General features: G+C 39.9%; 1 protein-coding gene across 1 annotated transcript; it reads left to right on the top strand.

The window, feature by feature from the left end:
- The first annotated feature begins 92 nt into the window (after positions 1–92).
- LOC132404666 (leucine-rich repeat transmembrane neuronal protein 4-like) lies at positions 93–24,775 on the top strand. The gene is made up of 7 exons (XM_059988988.1): positions 93–3,307; positions 4,349–4,535; positions 5,452–5,555; positions 12,159–12,312; positions 18,103–18,320; positions 21,517–21,688; positions 21,792–24,775. The coding sequence occupies exons 1-7, from the start codon at positions 3,110–3,112 to the stop codon at positions 21,971–21,973; spliced, it is 1,215 nt and encodes a 404-aa protein (XP_059844971.1). The 5' UTR covers positions 93–3,109; the 3' UTR covers positions 21,974–24,775.
- The last annotated feature ends 129 nt before the right edge of the window (positions 24,776–24,904 follow it).

Below are 24,904 nucleotides of genomic sequence, written 5' to 3'. Positions count from 1 at the left end.
TGACGCAGGCTACATCTGCATTGTTCCCCATTAAATACATTTCTACTTTACAAAACTACAAGTTGCTGCTTAAATGATCAACAGGAAATAACTACAGTGTCTATAAAAAGTGTTCACCCCTTCCAAGTTTTCTTGTTTTACAACATTGAATCACAGTGGATTTGACTTATTTGACACTCAACAGAAAAAGACGTGTGTCAAAGTGAAAACAGATCTCGATAAAGTGATCTAAATTAATTACAAATATAAAACACAAAATGATTGATTTAATAAGTATTCTTATTTCCCCCCCCCCCCCTTTAATATGCCACATCAAGTCATCACTGGTGCAACCAACTGGTTTTAGAAGTCAACTGAAGATCCATTTTTGGAGATCTGTGTGCAGTCAGGGTGTTTCAATTGATTTTAGTACAAAAATCCCAACTGCTGGTGAGTCAGTATTCTGGCAAAAACACCATGAGGACAAAAGAACACTCCAAGCAACTCCAAAAAGATTATTGAAAAGCACAAGTCAGAAGATGGATACAAGAAAATTTCCAGGTCTCTGAATATCCTTTGGAATACAGTTAAGTCAATCATCAAGAATATGGCGCAACTGTAAATCTGCCTAGAGCAGGCTGACCTCAAAAACTGAGTGGCCATGCAAGAAGGGGACTAGTGAGGGAGGCCACCAGGAGATCTATGACAACCTTGGAGGAGTTACAAGCTTCAGTGGTTGAGATAGGAGAGACTGCGTATACAAGCGTTGCCTGGCTGCTTCACCAGTTGCAGCTTTATAGGAGAGAAGCAAAGAGAAAGTCACTTCAAAAAAAAAGAAACTTGTATGAAATTTCAGCTAGAGTTTGCCAGAAGTCATGTAGGAGACTCTGAAACCAACTGGAAGAAGATTCTACAGTCTGATGAAACCAAAACTGAGCTTTTTGCCCATCAGACTAAATGCTATGTTTGGCATAAGGCAAACACCGCACATCTACCGTGAAGCGTGGTAGTGGCTGCATCATGCTGTGGGGATGCTTCACTGTAGCAGGCTCTGGAAGGCTTGTGAAGGTAGAGGGTAAAATGAATGTAGCAAAATTGAGAGAAATCCTGGAGGAAAACCTGATGCAGTCTGCAAGAGAATTGCAACTTGGGAGGTTTGTTTCCAGGAAGACAATGGCCCCAAGGACAAAGCCAAAGCTACACAGGAATGGCTTAAAAACAACAAAGTTAATGTCTTAGAATGGCCAAGTCCGGACTTCCATCCAGTTTTGAAAATTTGTGGCTAGACTTGAAACAGGGCTGTTCAGTCATAATCCCCATGCTATCTGACAGAGCTTGAGCAGTTTTGTAAAGAAGAATGGGGGAAATTTTACAGTGTCCAGATGTGCAAATAGTGTCCAGATAGAGACTTATCCACACAGACTCAAGGCTGTACTTGTTGCCAAAGGTGCATTAATTAAATAGAGACTTGGAGGGGGTGAATGCTTATGCAATTACAGTAATTGTTTTTTTATTTGTGAATAATTTAGATCACTTTGTAGAGATCTGTTTTCACTTTGACAGGAACGTTGTTTTCCCCGGTTGATCAGTGTCAAAAAAGCCAAATTAAATCCACTCTGATTCAATGTTGTGCAACAATAAAACAAAAGAACTTCCATAGAGGATGGATATCCTTTATAGGCACTGTAATTAATATCTACTTAGAAGTCACTTCTCACCTTTTTCCTCCAGTCTTATTGAAGGGTCTCAGCCCAAAATGCAACTAATCTTTTTTCATAGATGCTGCCTGACCTGCTGAGTTCCTCCAGCATTTTGTGGTTGGATTTCCAGCATCTGCAGATATTCTCTTGTTTGTGTATAACTTTTTTTCTGATTGGCAAGATATATCAAGTGCCTTGCCCCAGGATTGTGCTTCAATATTTAGCAACTAATACACCAAGTGAAGACACTGAAGATATGGTTACTAACAAAAACAGGTGTGTGTGTGTGAGGAGTACATAGACATTAAATGTGTTCAATGAACTGGCCAAAGTAACATAATAAGCACTAATTACAGCACAACACAATAGCAGTATTTGACCTGTACCTGCTTGGATATCATAATATTTATTAGTCTTCTCTCCCCCAACCAAAACTCCTGAGAAAACTGAAAACATAAACATCCAGGCTAATTTTGACAACAATCTACACACTTCCAACTTACCTAGACAATTGAAATTAATTAAGGAAATTGGTGTTGGCAAGTAGTGTTTGCCTAAGCCAAAACTGGCCCAACTTGTGCTTTAAAGGAGTTTAGAGTGTCAGCATCAGCCACCATTTGTTCCAAGGATACATATTACCCACTGCTGATGTCATTACCTTTTTTTCAATGTGCAACATCAAAGTGCACTGTGATCCGAAGGCTAGGGTTTTACACTGCAACAAATTAAATGCAAATTATATTCTTGGCACATCATTCAAATTCTAAGGTTGCTGTAGCTCACCAACATTTATTAGATACTAGATATGTTGCAAGTTTATACTTTATGAAATTATCTTTGAAAGAGTTGTGTGTCCTTAAATTGATTAATGTATTGATTGGAGCCAGTTGCCGTGCCATGGTTCTGTCTGCGTGCATGACAGCAAGCAGTTGCTGGAATAAAGGCGAAACAAAACATAAAAGCGAAGACTGGCCACTACTGAAAAGCATAACAAACATCACAAATCAGTGATTTTGAGCCACTCAATTATAAAACACATGGCAGCCAACTTGCACAGCTGTTATCAAAAACTTTTGATATTAAAGAAAATGAGTATTGTTGGTATTACTGCCTGGACACATCCCACATTTTTGGACTTCTAGAAGGTCAACAGCTGAGCTTCAAACAGTGTAGCTTTGTTCTTAAGGAGCAGATTGTAGTGAAAGAGATTCACTTATCATCACAGCCTCAGCCTCAGCCACATCTGCTGCTGAAAACCCAGTTTAATGTGTTCCTGGTAGAGTATTAATATACCTGGTTTTCTAAAAGGTTAAAATTGAGTCAAAACTGATAAAGCTATGGCTATAATTCAAGAAAGAATTGGGTGAATCTTGTTACAAAGCTGATCTACAGTTCTAATCAGTAATCTGAAAAGGCAAAGTGACAGGAACATGGGTTCAGTTCTTGTTTTCTATACAGTTGCCTGCTTTTCAAATGTCGCATCAGTGGATATCCTAGTAACACCTTCAACACAATGTCCACAAGAGTTGAATGAATCTGTTACAAAAGATGTGTCTATCCTGAACCTCAGTGGCCTCGGGTTTAGAAGATGCTACCCGGACTGCCTGAGGTACTACAGCCAGCTACAGGTAAAAAGCTAGAGTTTGGTCTTAAACTTGAAAACGGGCTAATTTTCTTTGTGTTATTCTTCAGCATTTTGGGTTAACATATACTCATTCTGCAACTTCACAGTTATAGAAACAGTGACATTGTAATTAATTCTCCAAAGTTAAGACAGCAGGGGGATTTTTATTACAAACAAGTGAAATAAATATTAATTTTTTCCTATTAATATATTCACCAGTTGTTGAATTATTGCTTAGCAATAAAATGTCACCAATGATATTAATGTATTTGGAAAATGCTCCATCTTCCAGGAGTGTGAGGCTTGTTAGAGTTCTGCTTCATTGTGGATTATGACTATTACAAAGTGTAACCTAAAACAACATAAAATCCTGTATGTAAAAACCTTAATGCAGGTCCTGAAAACTATAGTTTAATAATGTGGCATTGCTTTATAACAAAAATCATGGTCATATGGGATTACTTTATCTGTTGCTTTAATGGATGGATTAAATAGTTAACAAATAATAGCCCAGGAAAAATAAGAACCAAAAGAGCTGTATAAATTATTTTGTAGTCAAACATTCAAAGGAATGAATTCAAGGTTTCAAAAGAAAAATGATTTCATCCACCTTCTTTCAGAATAATTCCTATGATGCATGTGTTTATAAAGAGCAAATCAGAAGATAAATACTTATGAAATTTCAAACTTATTTAGGAATCACTGTAATAATAGTCTAAGTAGCAGGACAACAGATTAGACGTTCAGGCTTGTAAGACCTATTTGCCTTAGAGAGGAAGAAAAGTTTTGCACAGATGCAGCAGTATTGAGTAAAACTCCAGCCTCTATAATCTATTGGAGTATTCATTTTCTCCTAGTAATGATGAGATACAATATTGTGTTACTACTGTTTGTTATAGAGAGCAATGATATTTTCAAAATTGCAACAAGTAGTCAAAAGTTCACAACTATAATTAGTTATTGATCGCTGATGTTCAAATGTATAGTTTGAAATATTCTTCAGATTTATAATTAACATCAAGTAAGCAGTTCTGTTTCATTTCAGGTCTTACTTCTTAACACTTCCAACTTAGATACTTTGGATGATACAACATTTTTGAACATACCTAGTATTAAACAGCTCTATCTACAAGATAACAGGTTAAGAGAGTTTCCATCCAAACCAATGGTTCCTCTCACTCAGCTTCAAGTCCTATATATCAATAACAATTACATCAAAGAAATTAAGTCAGGTATGTCCCTTTTGCTTTCTGCATTGAAAAGGATTTATACCCTGTTTATGGGAGGTTACTAATAGAGAATAATATTGTGATAAAGGCAAATAACATTACTTCTATAACTGATTAAAAATAAAACTCTTGGAGATTGCTATGGAATATTGCATGGTGGTGAAATAAAATGTATCACATTTTAATCTCAAAAATTAATCTTTAGTTACTGCATTACTTAGCAATAACTATCTATATTTGTAAAAAGTGAAATTATTTGCTTCAAAAGAGGGAAGACATAATTACCAGTTTTCTTGGCTTCCACACATCCTTAAGTACTTCAAGTGTAGACATTGATATACTGTGAAATATTTTAAAAGAGCTATGGTACAGATTATATAAAACCAGAGCTTATGGTTTGATTATGGGTCTAGTATATTTCCAATTACTACCCAGTCAAGCTAAAAGACCAGGAGCAGCCTCCAATTTCTGATTCTGGAAGAGGTACAACTTGCATCAAAACATTTCCTGTCAAAATTCCTCCTTTAGGTTAAATCCCAGCACATGCTGACCTTTACTTATAGCCAATGTTGCAACAAATTTGGTGCTGGAAAGACGAATTAATCTGTAATCCCTCAATATACTACAATTGTCAAAGAGGAGTTCACAACAACAAATGAACAACGCACTGTAAATCTGATGGGTTTGAGAAATCAGTTGGCCAGGTGACTAAATTAGCTGGACTTAGATGAGGTGCTGTTAATCAATTCTTTCTTTAAAAGAATCCATTGCAAAATATTCCCTACTATGTAGCCAATAAAACTTAAAAGGATGTGTTTTGATAATTCATATATTAACCTTGTCAGATCGATGGAAACACGAAAAATCAGCCCAATGCAATTAGAAATGTTATGCACAATTAACCTTTACATCTGAGTAGATGCCTTTCAGGACTTGAAGGAGCTCAGACAGCTTCACTTGGGTCCCCAGGTGCAGTTTCAAAGCTTTGAATATCAAGCCCTTCTCCCTCTGAAAAAAGTTAAGGTAAGAGTAAAGCTTTGTGGAGGAATAATGAGTTGAAGAAAGTAATGGTGGTAATAGATGTCTTTTCCTTGCTCATTGATCTATAACAAATAATCTCTGAATCAAGGTTATTATCATTATGAATGTTTTTGTTTTGCGGGTGGTACCATGCAATACATAAAATATACTATAAATTATAATAAATATGAAATATAAAGTACTGTGTAAAAGTATATAGCTAGGGTGCCTAAGATTTTTGTACAGTACAGTACTGTATTTGTGGAATGGAGAGCAAGTTCGTAAATCTGGCAGAAGCATACAATGTTGGGAATGGTGAGGGTGGAACAGCATGGAAGAGCTGTGGGACAGGAGGCAAAGGAGAGCCAGCTTGCCGGGGGAAGCTTGTGTGCAGACACATTCAACCCTGTGATGCCAGGCATGGTCATTTGATTCCAAACAATTGGTTTATTGATTACAGAATGTCTCTCTAGTGCTTCCTGCTCCCTCCTCTCTTCCTTCCCCATTTCTGAACCACAATTCCCCACTCTCTGCCCTCTTCCCACTCTCAGTCCACAACAGAGAGTCAAAGCAGAATCAGGTTTATTACTCACACATGACATTTGCTTTTTTGCAGCAGCAGCAGTACAATGCAATACATAAAATTACTATGGTACTGTACAGAAGTCAAGGACATCCTAGCTCTATATATATATACACATAAAATTTTTGCACAGTACTGTATGTATTTAAAAATTAAATTAGTGCAAAAAACCCCCAGCAAAAATATATCGTGCTCATGGGTTGATTGTCCATTTAGAAATCTGTTGGCAGAGGGGGAGAAGTTGTTGCTAAAGTATTGCGTGTGCACCTTCAGGCTCCTGTATCTCCTCTCTGATGATAGCAATGAAAAGGGGTGACCTCATTGAATCCTATCGAATGGCGAAAGGCCTTGATAGAGTGGACGTGGAGAGGATGCTTCCTATAGTAGGAGTCTAAGACCAGAGGACACAGCCTTAGAATAGTGTCCTTTTAGAATGGAGATGAGGAAGAATTTCTCTTGTCAGAGTGGTGAATCTGTGGAATTCGTTGCCACAGGCAGCTGTGGAGGACAAGTCCTTATGTATATTTAAGGCAGATGTTGTTAGATTCTTGATTGGTCAGGGCACAAAAGGATACGGGGAGAAGTCAGGAGACTGGGATTGAGAGGAAAATTTGACCAGCCGTGATGAAGTGGCAGAGCAGACTCAATGGGCAAAATAGTCTAATTCTGTTCCTATATCTTATAATCTTACGTCCTAGGTGGAGGGAGTCCTTAATGATGGATGTTGTCTTTTTGGGGCATTGCCTTTTGAAGATCTCCTTAATGGTGGGAAGCTGGTGCCCATAATAGAGTTGGCTGAGTTTACAACCTTTTGCAGCTTTTTCTGATTTTGTGTAGAAGCCCCTCAATACCAGATGGTGATAACACTCCACCATGTATCTGCAGAACAAAGCTGGAATCTTTCATGACATACCAAATCTCCTCAAACTCCTGATAAAATATAGCCGTTGGTGTGCGGATCAATCAGTCCTGGGCCCAACATGCTATTTCTATGGTCCCATCAATAACAGGAGTGACTTCAATATTAGCGAAGGATTAGCTCCATGACCAAGGAGTGGGAAGGGAACATTTGCACTGCACATACTTAAATCTTTCCTAAGTTTATTATCAAACTGAATTATATAATGTAAGGGCGATATTCAATTCTCCACTTCCATCACCCACTCAATTTGCCTTCTCCTACCACAACTCTGCCGGAGCTATTTAACCATAGACTAGACAAAAAAAACCTCAGTGTTCTCTTGAACAGGAAGTTGGAGCATCAAATGCATCACTTTGACCAGTTCAGAAACTTACAGTCAACAATCACTGAGTGAGACGTTATTGTTTTAGTACCACTCAACCAGGAGACCTACCTCATTCTTGTAAACTGACTCATCTATGACTATGATCAACTGACTATGATTCATCTAGCAACAATCATGTATTGGCAAATTTGAAGGTAGCGTTGGAGCTGTGGTTAGCCACTCAGTCATGTGTATATAGAGCAATCTTTCTCAACCTTTTTGCTCTGGAGGAACACTTCAAATAATTTTTAGGTCTCAGGGAACCCATGCATAAAAATTATTCTATCTAGAGCTCACATTATGTTAGCATGATCAGTAAGTTGTAGATATAATAATCCAAAAACAATCATCAAAGCTCTCAAGTAGAGAATGAACTTTTAGCCAACTTTTCTTGAAAAAAATGGATAGTCAAGCTTAGCTCACTTTTCTTGAAATTATTCTCTTTCATAAATTTTAAAAACTCATAAGGAAAACAATAAATTTTTCATTTCTGGGTTGAACGAGATAAGCACACACAGATTTCAACTGAAATGTGATGACTTCTATCGTTGCTCTTCATGCTTGTCAAAGAAGAAAAAGCTTGCTCATACATGTAAGAAATTAAAAACTACAGCAAAATGTTCATTGCTTTCCTATGAATGACAGGATATTCTCTTTCACAGAAATCCTGAATTTATCCACGGGCAGGTCAGTAAATCTCATCTTGAGTGCACAATCAGATTGCAGCTCACAAAGTCCTTCCTCTTCTCTCAAAGTCAAGTTCTCAGGCCGAGTAGAAAATTCAGAGAAAGGATCCCTCACTCAGTCATATACTTGTGTTGAAAGGGAGAAAAAATGTTGTTCAGTTTTGTTCTGCAATTCTTCCAGGTGGTTTTCAATAAGGCCCGAGACTTTCTGATATCCTTCCTCACTCTCGAGCCCAATCAGCAGTGGAAACATCTCATGATTTTCTTTTGCAACATGATTTTCCAATGTTTGTTTCCTTTTAAATCCAAGAATTTTGCCACTTGAAGTCAAAACATTTTCTCTAGAGCCTTGCAGAGATGTATTCAACTGGTTCATATAATGAAAAATGCCTGTTAAGTAGGCTAGTTTCTGCAGACGTTCTTCATCTTCAAAGCACTTAGCAAAATCTGGCCTAGTATTTTCTTGAAAGTACTCCTGTAATTCAACTTTCAGCTCGAACACCCTGTTGAGAACTCTTCCTCTGCTAAAACACTGGATTTCTGTATGTAGCAGAGATTGGTGTGCTCTTTGTCCTGGTTTTCAACGGTTTTTAAACATTCTTGAGTGAGCTGGTCTTAAACCTACTAAATCCTTAGTTTCAATATAATTATGGAGAAGGATAGGACTGGACCCATGGTTGAGATTTTTGATTGGAGAAAGACTAACTTTGAGGAGATGCGAAAGGATTTAGAAGGAGTGGACTGGGACAATTTGTTTTATGAGAAGGATGTAATAGAGAAATGGCGGTCATTTAAAGGTGTAATTTTGAGGGTACAGAATCTTTATGTTCCTTTTAGGTGAAAGGAAAGGTTAAAAGTTTGAGAGAGCCATGGTTTTCAAGGGATATTGGAAACTTGGTTTGGAAAAAGAGAGATATCTACAATAAATATAGGCAGCATGGAGTAAATGAGGCGCTCAAGGAATATAAAGAATGTAAAAAGAATCTTAAGAAGGAAATTAGAAAAGCTAAAAGAAGATACGAGTTTCCTTTGGCAAGTAAGGTGAAAATAAATATTAATAGCAAAAGGATAGTGAGGGATAAAATTGGTCCCTTAGAGAATCAGAGTGGACAGCTATGTGTGGAGCCAAAAGAGATGGGGGAGATTTTGGACAATTTCTTTTCTTCGGTATTCACGAAGGAGAAGGATATTGAATTGTGTATGGTAAGGGAAACAAGTAGGGAAGTTATGGAAACCATGATGATTAAAGAGGAAGAGGTACTGGCGCTTTTAAGGAATATAAAAGTGGATAAATCTCCAGGTCCTGACAGGATCTTCTCTAGGACCTTGAGGGAAGTTAGTGTAGAAATAGCAGGGGCTCTGACAGAAATATTTCAAATGACATTAGAAACGGGGATGGTGCCAGAGGATTGGCGTATTGCACGTTGTTCCATTGTTTAAAAAGGGTTCCAACAGTAAACCTAGCAATTAGAGGCCTGTAAGTTTGACATCAGTGGTGGGTAAGTTAATGGAAAATATTCTTTGAGATGGTATATATATTTATCTGGATAGACAGGGTCTGATTAGGAACAGTCAACATGGATTTGTGCGTGGAAAGTCATGTTTGACAAATCTTACCGAATTGTTTGAAGAGGTTACCAGGAAAGTTAATGAGGGTAAAGCAGTGGATGTTGTCTATATGGACTTCAGTAAGGCCTTTGACAAGGTTCTGCACAGAAGGTGAGTTAGGAAGGTTCAATTGTTAGGTATTGATATTGAAGTAGTAAAATGGATTCAACAGTGGCTGGATAGGAGATGCTAGAGAGTAGTGGTGGATAACTGCTCGTCAGGTTGGAGGCCGGTGACTAGTGGTGTACCTCAGGGATCTGTACTGGGTCCCATGTTGTTTGTCATATGCATTAATGATCTGGATAATGGGGTGCTAAATTGGATTAGTAAGTATGCAGATGATACTAAGATAGGTGGCGTTGTGGATAATGAAGTAGGTTTTCAAAGCTTACATAGAGATTTAGGCCAGTTAAAAGAGTGGGCTGAAAGATGGCAGATGGAGTTTAATGCTGATAACTGTGAGGTGCTACATTTTGGTAGGAATAATCAAAATAGGACATACATGGTAAATGGTAGAATGCAGTAGAACAGAGTGATCTAGGAATAATGGTGCATAGTTCCCTGAAGGTAGAATCTCATGTGGATAGGGTGGTGAAGAAAGCTTTTGGTATGCTGGCCTTTATAAATCAGAGCATTGAGTATAGGAGTTGGGATGTAATGTTAAAATTGTAAAGCTGAATGGTAAGGCCAAATTTGGAGTATTGTGTACAGTTCTGGTCACCGAATTATAGGAAAGATGTCAACAAAATAAAGAGATTACAGAGAGGATTTACTAGAAAGTTACCTGGGTTTCAGCACTTAAGTTACAGAGAAAGGTTGAACAAGTTAGGTCTTTATTCTTTGGAGCATAGAAGGTTGAGCGGGGACTTGATAGAGGTAATTAAAATTATGAGTGGGACAGATAGAGTTGATGTGGATAGGCTTTTTCCTTTGAGAGTAGGGGAGATTCAAACAAAAGGACATGAGTTGAGAGGGGGCAAAAGTTTAGGGCTAACACAATTTCTGGTAGCTTGTGGAACGAGCTTCCTGTAGAAGTGGTAGAGGCAGGTTCAATATTGTCTTTTAAAGTAAATTTGGATAGGTATATGGACAGGAAAGGAATGGAGGGTTATGGGCTGAATGCAGGTCGGTGGGACTAGGTGAGAGTAAGCGTTCGGCAAGGACTAGAAGGGCCAAGATGGCCTGTTTCCATGCTGTAATTGTTATATGGTTATAAATAACTTATTTCCTGAGTCCTTTTGCTGATTGTGACTTTATTTTCAAAAGCTTTAATCTGTTTGTATTGAGGTTCTAAGTCATTTAAAACCGTCAACATTTTTACGTATCATATAGCTGTGATTTGTAGTCAAGTGTCTTTTCAATTTTGCGGGAGCCATTGCTACATGTGTAAGTTGTTTGCCATAGACTAGGCACAGTGGAACAGGAATACTTAATGTTTGTGTATTTGTTGTGAAAATAAACTCTTTTAGTTTTGTAAAAGAAAGATGGACATTTTTATATCCAAACAACACAAAAAACAACAACACTGCAGGCCAGGCAGCATCTATAGGGAGAAGCATTGTCGACGTTTCGGGCTGAGACCCTTCGTCAGGACTAACTGAAAGGAAAGATAGTAAGAGATTTGAAAGTAGTGGGGGGGGGATTCCCTTCAAACCTCCTCCCTCTCTCCTTAAGCCCGTGTCATCTAGTTTTAGACATGGAAAATAGACGGTGTCAATCTATGTCTCTCATAATTTTATAAACATTTGTTCTGTTACCCCTCAGCCTCCAAGGAATTGGGTGCAGGTTGTCAACATGTAATTATAAGTAGTAGTTCTTCAGCCATGAATGAGACTCAGGCACAAAGGCAATAATAGCTCCACAACACAATAAAAAGTGGCTGATAATGCAATAATCATATATTATTTAACTGTAATTTTAATGTGTGACAGAAGGGAAGGAATCACTCATGATTTTGCTATTCTTTTTAGTGGAGACATTGGTCTACCTTACTAGTATGGATGAACTCTCAGATGTTCTAACATGCACATTCCAACTAAATGCTGGCAAACTGCCACTAGAGTAACTAATAATCCAGCGAACTTGAAATGCCATTATAAATACAGCACTTATTTTTTACTCAGGTCAAATTGACCACAAACTTCCCACTCAGATTCTGATAAAAGTCCAGTTTTAACCAGTTCCACCAGTCAAGGTCTCTGGAACTTTACATTTATGGAGTATTGTAAATATCTCATAAATCTCACATGCTGACATCACTCAGTTCTGTTCATCAGCTACCACAAGCCACACACAGTTGTTGTCAAGCAAACATACACATGAAAACAAAGGGAGGTGAGGACACCAGAAATATTCTAGTTTGAGCTGAGAAGCCTGAAAGTGCATATCTCCATTAACACAATATTCTAAAAGACATCAACGGATGTTAAACTCTTTCCTTCAGGTGCTGGTTCTCAAGGGCCTCAACCTCACCTTTGTACCTGTCATTAATCAAATGCAGCTGCTTCAGGATCTGGACTTATCTGATAATAAGATCGATAGAGTATTATCACAGTACTTTTATAATCTCACCAAACTCCAGATGCTGCAATTGGCAGGTAATGCAGACAAAAGCTGTGTCTTACATTTGCTTCTTGCTTAAGTATTTTGGTGCTTTTAACATACCAATTGATTGATACCATGGATTCCTATTATTTGGGCATATAGTCATTAGCATGACATGTAAAAAAAACAATACAAAAGAAATATGGAACACATTGCAGGTACTTAAAGACCCTAGTTTTCTTTCAAATTAAGGGCTCATATCTGAAAGCAAAACAAAATTTTGATGCTCTTTTGCCACTGCTGAAGGTTCCTGTCAGTGTGACACACGACTCTTTCCATCTCTGGGATGAATGGACAAGGGAGTCGCGTAGGGACGTATAATCCTCCGTAACTTCCGCCACCTCCTACGGGATCCCACCACCAGCCACATCTTCCCCTCCCCCCACTTTCAGCTTTCCGCAGGGATCGCTCCCTATGTGACTCCCTTGTCCACTCATCCCCCCCATCCCTCCCCACTGACATTCCTCCAGAAACTTATCCCTGCAAACGGAAGAAGTGCTACACCTGCCCCCACACTTCTTCCCTCACCACCATCCCAGGCCCCAGACAGTCCTTTCAGGTGAGGCACCACTTCACCTGCGAGTCAACAGGGGTGATATACTGTATCCGGTGCTCCTGATGTGGCCATTTATACATTGGGGAGACCCGCCGCAGACTGGGAAACCGTTTCGCCAAACACCGGCGCTTGATCCTCCAGCAGTGGCGAGATCTCCCTGTGGCCACACACATCAATTCCACAGACCACTCCCACTCCGATATGTCTGTCCATGGATCTCCTCTACCATCAAGATGAAGCCACACACAGGTCGATGGAGCAATACCTTATCTCCCGCCTAGGTAGCCTTCTACCTGCCGGCATGAACATTCAACTCACAGACCTCCGTTGATACCCCTGCCCCCCCCCCCCTTACCCCATCCCTATCTATAATTTTAGTCTGGTTCTCTTTCTTTCTCTTTTTCCCCCTCACTATAATCTTCCCCCAGCCCTACCTTTCTTTCTCTTTTATTTCCCATAATTCTCCACCTTCCCCAAGCCCATTTCCCTCCAGCCTATCACTTCCCAGCTCTCAACTTCATCCCTCACCCCACTTCTTATCCCCCCTCGACCAACCCATGTTACTTCACTCCTTATGAAGGGTTTCAGCCTGAAACGTTGTCACTACCTCCTCCCATAGATGCTGTCTGGCCTGCTGAGTTCTGCCAGCATTTTGTGTTTTTACCTTCATATTTCATTTTTTTTCCTCCTTATGGCTTTTGCAGTTGCCTTTTGTTGGTTTCTGAAAACTTCCAAGTCCTCAAACTTCGCACTGATTTTTACTATATTATATGCCCTTTCTTACTTTTATGTTGGCTTTGACTTCCCTTCTGAGCTACAGTCCTATCATCCTGCCTTTACTATACTTCTTCTTTGGGATGTATCTATCCAATGCCTTCCGAATTGCTACCAGGAACTCCAGCTACTGCTGCTCTGACATCATCCCTCTTGCTGTCCCCTTCCAACCAACTTTGGTCAGCTCCTCACACGTCTCTGTAATTCCCTTTACACCACTGTAATACTGATACATTTAACTTCAGCTTCTCCCTCTCAAATTGTAGGGTGAGTTCTATTATATTATCATTGCTGCTTCCTAAGAGTTCATTTACCTTGAGATTCCTAATCAAATCTGGTTCATTGCACAACCTCCAACCCAGAATAATTGAAACCCCTAGTGGCCTCAACCACAAGCAGCTCTAAAACGCCATCTCATATGCATTCAACAAACACTTTCTCTTGGTATCCACCACCAACCTGATTTTCCTAATCTATTTGCATATTGAAGTCCCTCATGATTATTGTAACATTGCCCTTTTGGCATGCCTTTTGTATCTCACATCCTGGCTGCTGTTCGGATGCCTGCATATAACTCCCATCAGGATATTTTCACCCTTGCAGTTTTTTTCATTCTACCTACCAAGGTTCTAAATCTTCTGTTCCTATGTCACCACTTCCTAATGATCTGATTTCATCATTCACCAACAGAACCATTCCACCCTCTCTGCCTGCCTGTCCTTTTGATACAATGTGTATCCTTGGATATTAAGCTCCCAACTATAATCTCCTTTCACCCACATCTCAGTGATGCTCATAATGTCATAACTATCACTTACTAACTGCACAAGATCATCTACCTTCAGTCCTTTTGATTTTGTCCCGTTACACTTCAATTTTGCTCCATCATCTGCCACTCTTTCCTGAGTCTCACTACAAACTGGTTCCGCTTGTATTCCAACGCCCCTTCCTCAGCCCCATCACTTTCCTATACCCTGCCAAATTAATTTAAACCCTCCCAAACAGCTCTAGCAAACCTGCCTGGTCCCTGTCAGGTTCAGGTACAATCTGTTCCTTTTGTACAGGTCCTATCTTCCCCAGAAGAGATCCCAATGATCCAGAAACTTGAAATGCTTCTCCCTGCACCACTTTCTCAGCCACACATTCATTTGCCAAAGCATCCTATCATTACCCTCACTGGTACATGGCACAGGCAACAAATTGCTATCCTGGAGGTTCTGCTTTTTAGCTTTCTACCTCGATCCACAAATCCTCTATTCAGGACCTCTTTGTTTTTCCTATCTATGTCATTGGTACCAATATGTACACAGACTTCTGGGTGCTCGCCCTCCCCTTTAGAATAGTGTGGCCCAATCCAAAACACCCATGACCCCGGCACCTAGGAGAGAACATACCATCTGGGTGTCTATATCATGTCCACAGAATCTCGTGTCTACTCCTCTAACTATGGAATCTCCTATCACAGGAAATGGGGACAAGGCAGGAACCGGGTATTGATAGTAGATGATCAGCCATGATCTCAAAATGGCAGTGCAGGCTCAAAGGGCTGAATGGTCTACTTCTGCACCTATTGGCACTACTGCAGTCCTCCCCCAACCCCAACCCTTCTTACCCACAGCACCAGACCCAGTAGTTTCCTCCCGGTAGGTCGTTGCCCTCAACAGTATCCATAGCGATATACTTATTATTAAGGGGAATGGCCACAGGGGTACTCTATACTGGATGTCCATTTCCATTTCCTCTCCTAACAGTCACACAGGTACCTGCCACCTGCAACTTAGAGGTGACTACCTCCCTGGTGCTCCTATTGATTACTTCTTCTGTTGGGTTAAAGGTCATGGAGCAGCAGCTTCAGTTCCTTAACGCATACTCTGAGGAGCTGCAGCTCGGTGAGCCTGGTGCAGATGTAGTATCTGGGAGCCTGGAGGTCTTCCAGAGTTCCCACATCTCACAGAACGAATATAAAACAGCTCTTGGAGCCATTCTCACTGCTCTAACTATGCACTAACAGACAAAGAATGAAGACTGAAGGAAGAAGAAACTCTTCAGATACTTACCTTACTCAAGCCTGTTGAACCAAAGCCTCCCCACTCTAACACTGGTCCACTCACACAACGGCTGTGTCCCTGCCTTATTTTTATTTGCCCTTGCTAATGAATCGTGACTGTGCCACCGAAAAAACCATATCTCTCGCTCCCAGACTTGTATCTGGCCTTCTCCACTGACTTGACTTCTCTGCCGTAAAAAAGCCAGGTAATTATATTTCACTACCTAACTCAGTCTCTCCTCTCCTCGCCACCTTATATCAGAAATAAGCTGTTCCCTCTAGACTACTTCATACTTCAAGTTATACTTGCCTTTCCATTTTCCAACAGTAGCTGCTACTGGAACCATATTCACCCCTTGCTACAACACTGTCTAGTTATTCAGCACCTGTTCACAGGAGCCAAACTTTATTATTATTGGGCAGGAAACTGACACAGCTAGATAACCACCAATTTCACATCACCAAAATTCTCTTTTCCATTCACTAATTCATACTCTGTTCTTTCATTGACCTCCAGACAGAAGCAATCAACAGAGATTGTCAAAATATTCTGCTTTAGCACCAGAGATTTATATTATAACTTAACCATAGGCCAGGTGTACAATTGCCAATCTGTGTCTCTGGTTAATGGGAGGGTTAAGAAAAATTTCTCCCAAGGTTCCTGTCTAACCCACTAACTTTCCATTTCAGTAGGTAATTACATTCTTTCTCTTGTTTCTTTTTCTCTATATTTGTAAGTTGAGAGATTTGTGAAGTAGAACCATTGTTTTGAAGAAATGGTAGTTTATTATTGTAACAGGTACTGAGATAAGAAGTAAAGTTTTATGTTGCATGCCATCTCGACAGATCATTCCATACACAAGTAAGTCACGGTAGTATAAAAGGGAAAAAAAGACAATGTAGAATACAAAGTTTAAAGTAAATTTATTATCAAAGTATGTATACGTCACCATTTACAACCCTGGGACTCACTTTCTTGTGGCCATACTCAGTAAATCAAATAGCCATCAATAGAAAACCAGTGTGCAAAAGACAACAGACTGTGCAAATGCAAAAGAAAAAATAAATAATAATAAATAAACAATAAATATTGAGAACCTGAGATTAAAGGTCCTTGAAAGTGAGTCCACTGGTTGTAGGAACAGTTTGGTGATGGGGCGAGTGAAGTTCTAGAGCCTGATGGTTGAGGGGTAATAACGGTTCCTGAACCTGGTGGTGGTGAGTCCTGAGGGTCCTGCACCTTCTTCTTGATGGCAGCAAATAAGACAGCATGACCTGAGTGGTGAGGGTCCCTGATGATAGATACTGCTTGCCTGCGACAACGCTCAGCATAGATGTGCTCAATGGTGGGAAAGACTCTACTCATGAGTGGCTGGGCCATATCCACTACTTTTTGTAGGATTCAATGTCAGTTACAGAGAAAGTGGAGTGCGGGTAGACAGATGAAGTGCAGAGGCCATGGCAAGGTAGAGTGAAAGATCCACCTTGAGAGGAGATCTTAACGAAATCCACAAAGTTCTGGCAGGTTTTGTCCAGCTGGATACTGGGAGGATTTGGCCACTGGCTGCAAGTGGGAAGGTGTAAAACCAGAGGTCCGGTCTCAAGTTATGGGATGAAACATTTAGGATAGTAGCGAAGTATAAGTTTTTCACTCAAGAGATGATGCTGTTGAATTCTCTTCCACTTACAGTAGGCCAATGCAGGTCAAATTGCTGAATATATTAAGGAGATACATAAATTTGCAGACACAAGTGGCACCAAGGTACCAGGAAGGAGAGCAGAACTATGACATCGGGACAGAGGATCAGCTATGGGTGTACGAATATTTTGTTACCCACAAAATGCAGGGTTCATTATATAATCTTAACATGTAGAAATACAGAGAAAATATAACTTGTCTGTTGTGTATTTGCACGTTTTAACTGATAGTGGAGTTTTGAAACCAATCCTATGTTTGTTAATGTAGAAATAAAATCATGCAAGCTGTTTGCTTAGTAACATGACACCATTCAACCTTTGATTATCTCCTAGCAAGTAAGAGTTACATTTACACACACAAAATGCTGGAGGAACTTTGTATGTCAGGCAGCATCTATGGAAAGAAATAGAGTCAACTTTTCAGGCTGAAACCCGTCGTCAGAAAGATTAACTCTTTATTCCTTTCCATAGATATTATCTGCCCTACTAAGATCCTCCAGCATTTTGTGTGTGTTGCTCTGGATATCCAGCATCTGCAGAATCTCATGTTTAAACTTTTATATTTGTACACACTAATATTTGTAGTTAACCAAACATACTTAAGATTCTACATTACTGTTTGCCTCAAGTTAAGACATGAAACCCTTCCTTTCCTTCCATGTATAATATTGAGTTTACTCACTTCAATACTTTGAATTGTTTTTGCAGGCTGTAGGATCACATTTATAAGTAAATCAGCTTTCAGTTCTCAGAAGAACCTAAGGCTGTTGGACCTATCCAGGAATGGCCTCATAACCCTATCCAAAGAAACACTCAGTCCTGTTATTCAGTCAGCAGGTGGTGCTGTGGTCATACTATTGGCCCAGAACCCATTTCACTGTGACGCCAGCATGTGCCCGATGAAGAAGTGGTTGGATACTGTAAAGGTACAAGCTTGGTTCCAGTTATTCTGAAGAAAATTTCCATTTGAAGCCACTTTTTTTCTTTCAAAATAATAAGGCACTTAAAATTTTCAAGCAAGTATGCATGTTAAAAACTGCACTCCTTCCCCTTGTTCAAGTATAAGCTGCACACATTAAAGAGGTGAAAGGGAGAGATGAGGCAGGTAATGAGATATTTAATGAGTACTTTGCTTCAATATTTACCAAGGAACAGTATATGGAGGACCACAAGATTAGTGCTCAGTGTATAAATACGTTAGGGCATTTAGAGGTCAAAGAGTAGGAAGTGTTGAGTCTCCTAATGAGTATTAAGGTGGTTAAGTCCCCAGAGCCTGACGGGATTTGCCCCAGCTTATTTTTGGAGGCAGGAGACAAGATTGCTAGGGCCTTGACCAGTATCTTCATGTCCTCTCTAGCCACAGGCAAGGTTCCAGAGGACTGGTGAATGGATAATGTTGTACTTTTATTTAAGAAGGGAACAAGGGAAAATCCTGGGAACTATAGACTGGTGAGTCTTCCATTCAGTTGTAGGGAAAAAGCTGGAGAAGATTCTTAGGGACAGGATGTATGAGCATTTGGAAAACGTTGGTCTAATTAGGGAGAACCAATGTGGCTTGTGAGGGCAGGTCATGTCTTACCAACTTGACTGAGTTTTTTTGACAAGATGAAAATACAGATTGATGAAGGTAGGGCAGTGGATGTTGTCTACGTGGATTTTAGTAAGGTGTTTGACAAAGTCCCTCATGGGAGGCTAATCCAAAAGACTGGGGTCCGCATGGGGTCCACAGCAAAATGGCTGTCCGGATTCTGAACTGGCTTGCACATAGCAGACAGAGGTTAGTGTTTGAAGGGTCCTATTTAAGCTGGACATCTGTAATTAGCGGTGTTCCGTTGGGATTTGTGCTAGCTGAGATGTACATAAATGACCAGAATGGGTGGGTTAGGCAGTTTCAGGATGATACCAAGATTGGAGTTGAAGACTGACAAAAAATAGTGTGATATTGATCATTTGTTGATAAGGGCAGAGAAATGGCAGATGGTATTTAACCAAGATAAATGTGAGGTGTTGCACCTTGGTAGGGCAAATGCAAGGAGACAATACACTGTTATGGGCAAGATTCTTAACAGTTTTGCTGAGAAAAGAGATCTTGGAATCTAAGTTCATACCTCCTTGAAAATGACTACACAGGTCGATAAGGTGGTTAAGAAGGCTTATGGAATTCTTGCTCTTATTAGTCAAGGCAATGAGTTCAAAAGTCAGGTTATGTAGCAACTTTATAAAATCCATTTCACAACATAAGGGAATAAAAATGTCTCCATTACAATGTACAAGCAATAAAAAAGGGAAATGTGGGAGAATATTGCCCGAACACCAAGACTGTATACATAATTGTTTTGTCTATATGTGTGTAAAAAGTCAGATATGCAACCAGATCAATGTGTATTGATCAATGTGATGACCTGGTGAAAGAAGCTGTCCGGGAGATTGTTGATCCTGGTCTTCATGCTGAAGAGTGTTAAGTGGCTTTGGTCCTGTACTCACTAGAATTTAGAAGAATGAGGGATGACCCCATTGAAACCTATTGAATGGTGAAAGGCCCTGATAGAGTGGATGTGGAGAGGATGTTTCCTAAGGTGGTAGAGTCTAAGACCAGAGGATACAGCCTCAGAATAGAGGGTGTCCTTTTAGAATGGAGATGAGGAATTCTTTTAGCCAGAGGGTGGTGAATCTATGGAATTATTTGCCACAGGCAGCTGTGGAGGTCAAGTCTTTATATATATTTAAGGCAGAGGTTGATAGGTTCTTGATTTGTCAGGGCATGAAGGGATATTGGAAGAAGGCAGATGACTGGGGCTGAGAGGAAAGTTGGATCAGCCATGATGAAATGGTGAGGCACACTTGATGGGCCAAATGGCCTAATTCTGCCCTACATGTTATGGCCTGACTCTAGTTAGGCTACGTCTGGAGTATTGCATACAGTTCTAGTGGGAGGATATTGAGGCTTTGAAGAGAATGCAGAAGAGCTTAACCAGGATGCTGCCTGATTTAGAAGGCATGTGCTATCACAAGAGACTGGATAAACTCGGGTTGTTTTCTCTGGAGCAGAGGGGGCTGAGGAGAGCTCTGGCAGAAGTTTATAAGATTATGAGCGGCATAATTAATAGCAGACAGGAAAGTTCTATGTCCCAGGATTGAAATGTCTGATACCGGAGGGCATACGTTGAATGTGAGGGGGAAATAGGTTCACGGGGGATGTGAGGGGTAAATTTTTTACCTAGCAAGTGGTGGATGCCTGGAATGCGCTGCCTGGTACGGTGGTAGAGGCAAATACAACAGAGAATTTAAAGAGATGTTTGAATAGGCACATGGATGTAAGGAAGGTACATTGAGTAGGAAGGAGGGGTTCATGTTTGGGTGTTCTTAATCTGCTTTTTAGCTGGTTCGGCCACAACACTGTGTGCCAAATGGCCCGTTCCTGTGCTGAAAATAAATAGATAGATAAAATGAAGTAAGCACGGGCCCCAGAATCCTTCCCTTTAACCTCCATGAGAACTTACTTTCACTCTCACCAACCCAGCATTATTTCCCATCAGCTCCCCTCCCCCACCTCAAGCCCAAGCATCTCATTCAGCACCAAAAACCAGCCAAGTTGCTGAAAAAAGATTTATGAGTATCTCTGAATTGTGAGCATAATACAGAATCAGAACATTTCACTGAATGCAAAGATGTGGGGAAATGATCATTTGCTAAATGACCATTCGTACATAGAATTTTAAAGCAAACTTTCAATATTACTTGATGTGCAATAGTGAAGTTAGTATATTTCATATCTTACAGGAACTAGTGCTGACCTCCCTGAGACAGGCAGTCAACTCCATTGGAGAGGTTAGGCATGGTTGATTCTATTTTCTCCTGCTCAGCATCCCACTGTAGCAATTTGTTCAGCTCAATGACTTAACTTTCAAGCTTGATTGAGGAGACACAGAGGAGAGATTAGTGCTGTGAGAGAATGAACAAAGAGGAATAACAAAGAAAGTATGCTGGAGACAAAGAACTTTAATCATTTTAATTGGATAACAAAGTTATTCTCTGATGAGGATCATATAACCAGTTTACTGTAAACTTGTGTATTTTTCAGATTTAACACAGGGTGTAATCTTTGATTCTCGTTCTTCATAGTTGCACATACAGCTGGACATGATGTGTAGTAGCCCTGAGTCTCTCAGAGGACACTGGATGACCCAACTACCACTTACAAAATTTAATTGTGTAAAAGAGCCTAATTTTGCACTTCTACCCAAAGCTTCACACGTAAACAAAACTGCTATAGCACAATCATTTCTCGGGAAAGGTAACATTCAGAAGTTATTCAGTATTCTAATTATTAAGGTATGGAATTTTATTCTATCATATCAGTTTTTATTTCAATTGATTTTCTTTTTGCATTTTACCAGGAACCACTGGCATCGTAATAGTTTCTGCAGCTGTAACTTCCCTACTCCTCATCTCCATAATATACATAGCTTCAGCAAAATTAATTCAATGGTCATTTCTCATGAAGCACTGTGCTTGTCGCAGTGCAGAATCCACTCCGCAAGGTAAAGAAGAGACTGCCACAAACAGCATTCGTTCATAAGCCTGATGCAATTAATTGAACACCTACTGATGCAAGTCCAATCTACCATTACAAAAAAAAAGGCAAATGATCGCAATGCTTAGTGATTTTTGACTCTTGTTCACACAACTGCATCCAACAGTGAATAAAGATTTGGAAGTGGAAAAACTTACATCATATATGCCCATTGGCAAAAACATCCAATTGCTTTTCTCCAGTAAGAAATTTTTACCCCTTTCGTCACCCAGCGGATCGACTGATTACCTGAAAAATTCTTCCCATTGATTTCCATTGCTTCAAAACATAAGGAAACTATTCAAATTGAAGAACTTTCAAACTTGGTACACAGATTTTAGATCCATTTTCAGAAATATTTTTACTTCTAAAATGCCTTCAGCAATCTGGGTTATGACAGTTAATAGAACATAAAACATAGAATAGTACAGCACACTACAGGCCCTTTGGCCCACAATGTTGTGCCGACCCTCAAACCCTGCCTCCCATATTCCCCCCCCCCCCACCTTAAATTCCTGTCTAGTAGTCTCTTAAACTTCACTAGTGTATCTGCCTCCACCACTGACTCAGGCAGTCCATTCAACACACCAACCACTCTCTAAGTGGAAAAACGTTCCTCTAATATCCTCCTTGAACTTCCCTCCCCTTACCTTAAAGCCATGTCCTCTTGTACTGAGTAGTGATGCCTTGGGGAAGAGGTGCTGGCTATCCACTCCATCTATTCCTCTTAATATCTTGTACACCTCTATCATGTCTCCTCTCATCCTCCTCCTCTCCAAAGAGTAAAGCCCTAGCTCCCTTAATCTCTGATCATAATCCATACTCTCTAAACCAGGCAGCATTCTGGTAAATCTCCTCTGTACCCTTTCCAATGCTTCCACATCCTTCCTATAGTGAGGCGACCAGAACTGGACGCAGTACTCCAAGTGTGGCCTAACCAGAGTTTTATAGAGCTGCATCATTACATTGCATCTCTTAAACTCTATCCCTTGACTTCTGAAAGCTAACACCCCATAAGCTTTCTTAACTACCCTATCTACCTGTGAGGCAACTTTCAGGGATCTGTGGCCATGTACCTCCAGATCCCTCTGCTCCTCCACACTACCAAGTATCCTGCCATTTACTTTGTACTCTGCCTTGGAGTTTGTCCTTTCAAAGTGTACTGTCTCACACTTCTCCGGGTTGAACTCCATCTGCCACTTCTCAGCCCACTTCTGCATCCTATCAATGTCTCTCTGCAATCTTTGACAATCCTCTACACATCTACAACACCACCCTTTGTGTCATCTGCAAACTTGCCAACCCACCCTTCTATCCCCACATCCAGGTCGTTAATAAAAATCACAAAAAGTAGAGGTCTCAGAACAGATCCTTGTGGGACACCACTAGTCACAACCCTCCAATCTAAATGTACTCCCTCCAGCACGACCCTCTGCCTTCTGCAGGCAAGCCAATTCTGAATCCATTTGGCCAAACTTCCCTGGATTCCATGCCTTCTGACTTTCTGAATAAGCCTACCATGTGGAACCTTGGCAAATGCCTTACTAAAATCCATATAGCTCACATCCACTGCACTACCCTCATCTATATGCCGGGTCACCTCCTCAAAGAACTCTATCAGGCTTGTTAGACATGATCTGCCCTTCACAGTCATGCTGACTGTCCCTGATCAGACCATGATTCTCTAAATGCCCATAGATCCTATCTCTAAGAATCTTTTCCAACAGCTTTCCCACCACAGTTGACACAGAAATAAAAAAATTGTAACTACTTAACACCTATGGTGAGGGATAAACAGTGTTATAGTTTTAGGTCATGAGCTTTTACCATTTCTTCCTGCACTGATGCTGCCTGAGCTGTTTAGAATTTCCAGCACTTTTTAAATTTCACATTTCCAACATCTGCAGATTTAGTTTTTCGCACATTGGCATTTGAATTGCCTAAAATGCTCTTCTAAACCTGGGCTTTGATAATATCGGTCGCATCCTTAAGATACATACCAAAGATAATTCTGATTATGTTTAGTATTGGTTTGGGAATTTTTTATTTGGTCCAAATTAAACAGGATTCCAATCCATTAAACTCAGCTGGGATGAAGGATGGTGTAGTGATAATGTGGAAAGTAATCAAGCTGCAAGAAGGTGAAGATTGTACCAAATATTAGTAATCTTACTTCTTCAATAATTTTCTGATGTTGCAATAGTTTCAAACCCCATTCCTGAATATTATAAACTTACTTTGTTCCCACATTTTCCAATATAACGATCACTACAATTAAAAGTACTTCACTATCTGTAAAGTGAATCACATTTCCCAAATATGACAACACAAAAGTTTGCATTTATATATGGAATGTAGTATATTCTCGATTGAATCTCAGAACATCACAAATGACACATCTCTATGATCTTTATCTGAAGTGAATCTTACATAGAATACTGGAAGAACTCTTTCCTCTTCTTAAACTTCACTCCATGAATATCTGAAGTCCACCTTTATCCAGAGGTACTTGCAATGGAGCCCAGCTAATTTCAACCAGTAACATAAATTCAATAGCCTTTATGCCGAGCGCTACCAGGTGAAAACAATATGATGAAAACTGTCTAGTCAAAATCTAATGGTAGAGCCACTTATTTTAAATTAGTCTATTTCTCCTTTATAACAAAAAAAGACTAGCTCAGAAGAAAACAAAAGAACAAAGCAACGTATTCATATGCACAGGATTTGTTAGAGCTATCTTCTTGCAATTTAAAGTATCTATTTTGCTGAGTGAGGTATTTACATTCCATTTACTGGTAAGAAGCAGAGTCTTTGATGTAATTCCTTTGATATTTTTCAACAGAGTTACTTTGCTTAAACCTGAAACAATTCTGTACAGGGTCAAATACTCAACATTAATTAAATGAAAAAAACATGAGAACAGGTTTGTGATTCTCC

This window comes from Hypanus sabinus, chromosome 14, assembly GCF_030144855.1.
Source record: "Hypanus sabinus isolate sHypSab1 chromosome 14, sHypSab1.hap1, whole genome shotgun sequence".
In the NCBI taxonomy this organism is placed as follows: Eukaryota; Metazoa; Chordata; class Chondrichthyes; order Myliobatiformes; family Dasyatidae; genus Hypanus; species Hypanus sabinus.
Note: the sequence above shows the minus strand (reverse complement) of the source record. Positions and strands in the feature narration are given on the sequence as shown.

Bases quoted from the DNA above. Each gene is read 5' to 3' on its own strand.
- LOC132404666 (XM_059988988.1), top strand. From the start codon at position 3,110: ATGGGTTCAGTTCTTGTTTTCTATACAGTTGCCTGCTTTTCAAATGTC. The intron at 3,308-4,348 runs GTAAAAAGCTAG...GTTTCATTTCAG, and splicing joins GGTACTACAGCCAGCTACAG to GTCTTACTTCTTAACACTTC. The intron at 4,536-5,451 runs GTATGTCCCTTT...ACATCTGAGTAG, and splicing joins CATCAAAGAAATTAAGTCAG to ATGCCTTTCAGGACTTGAAG.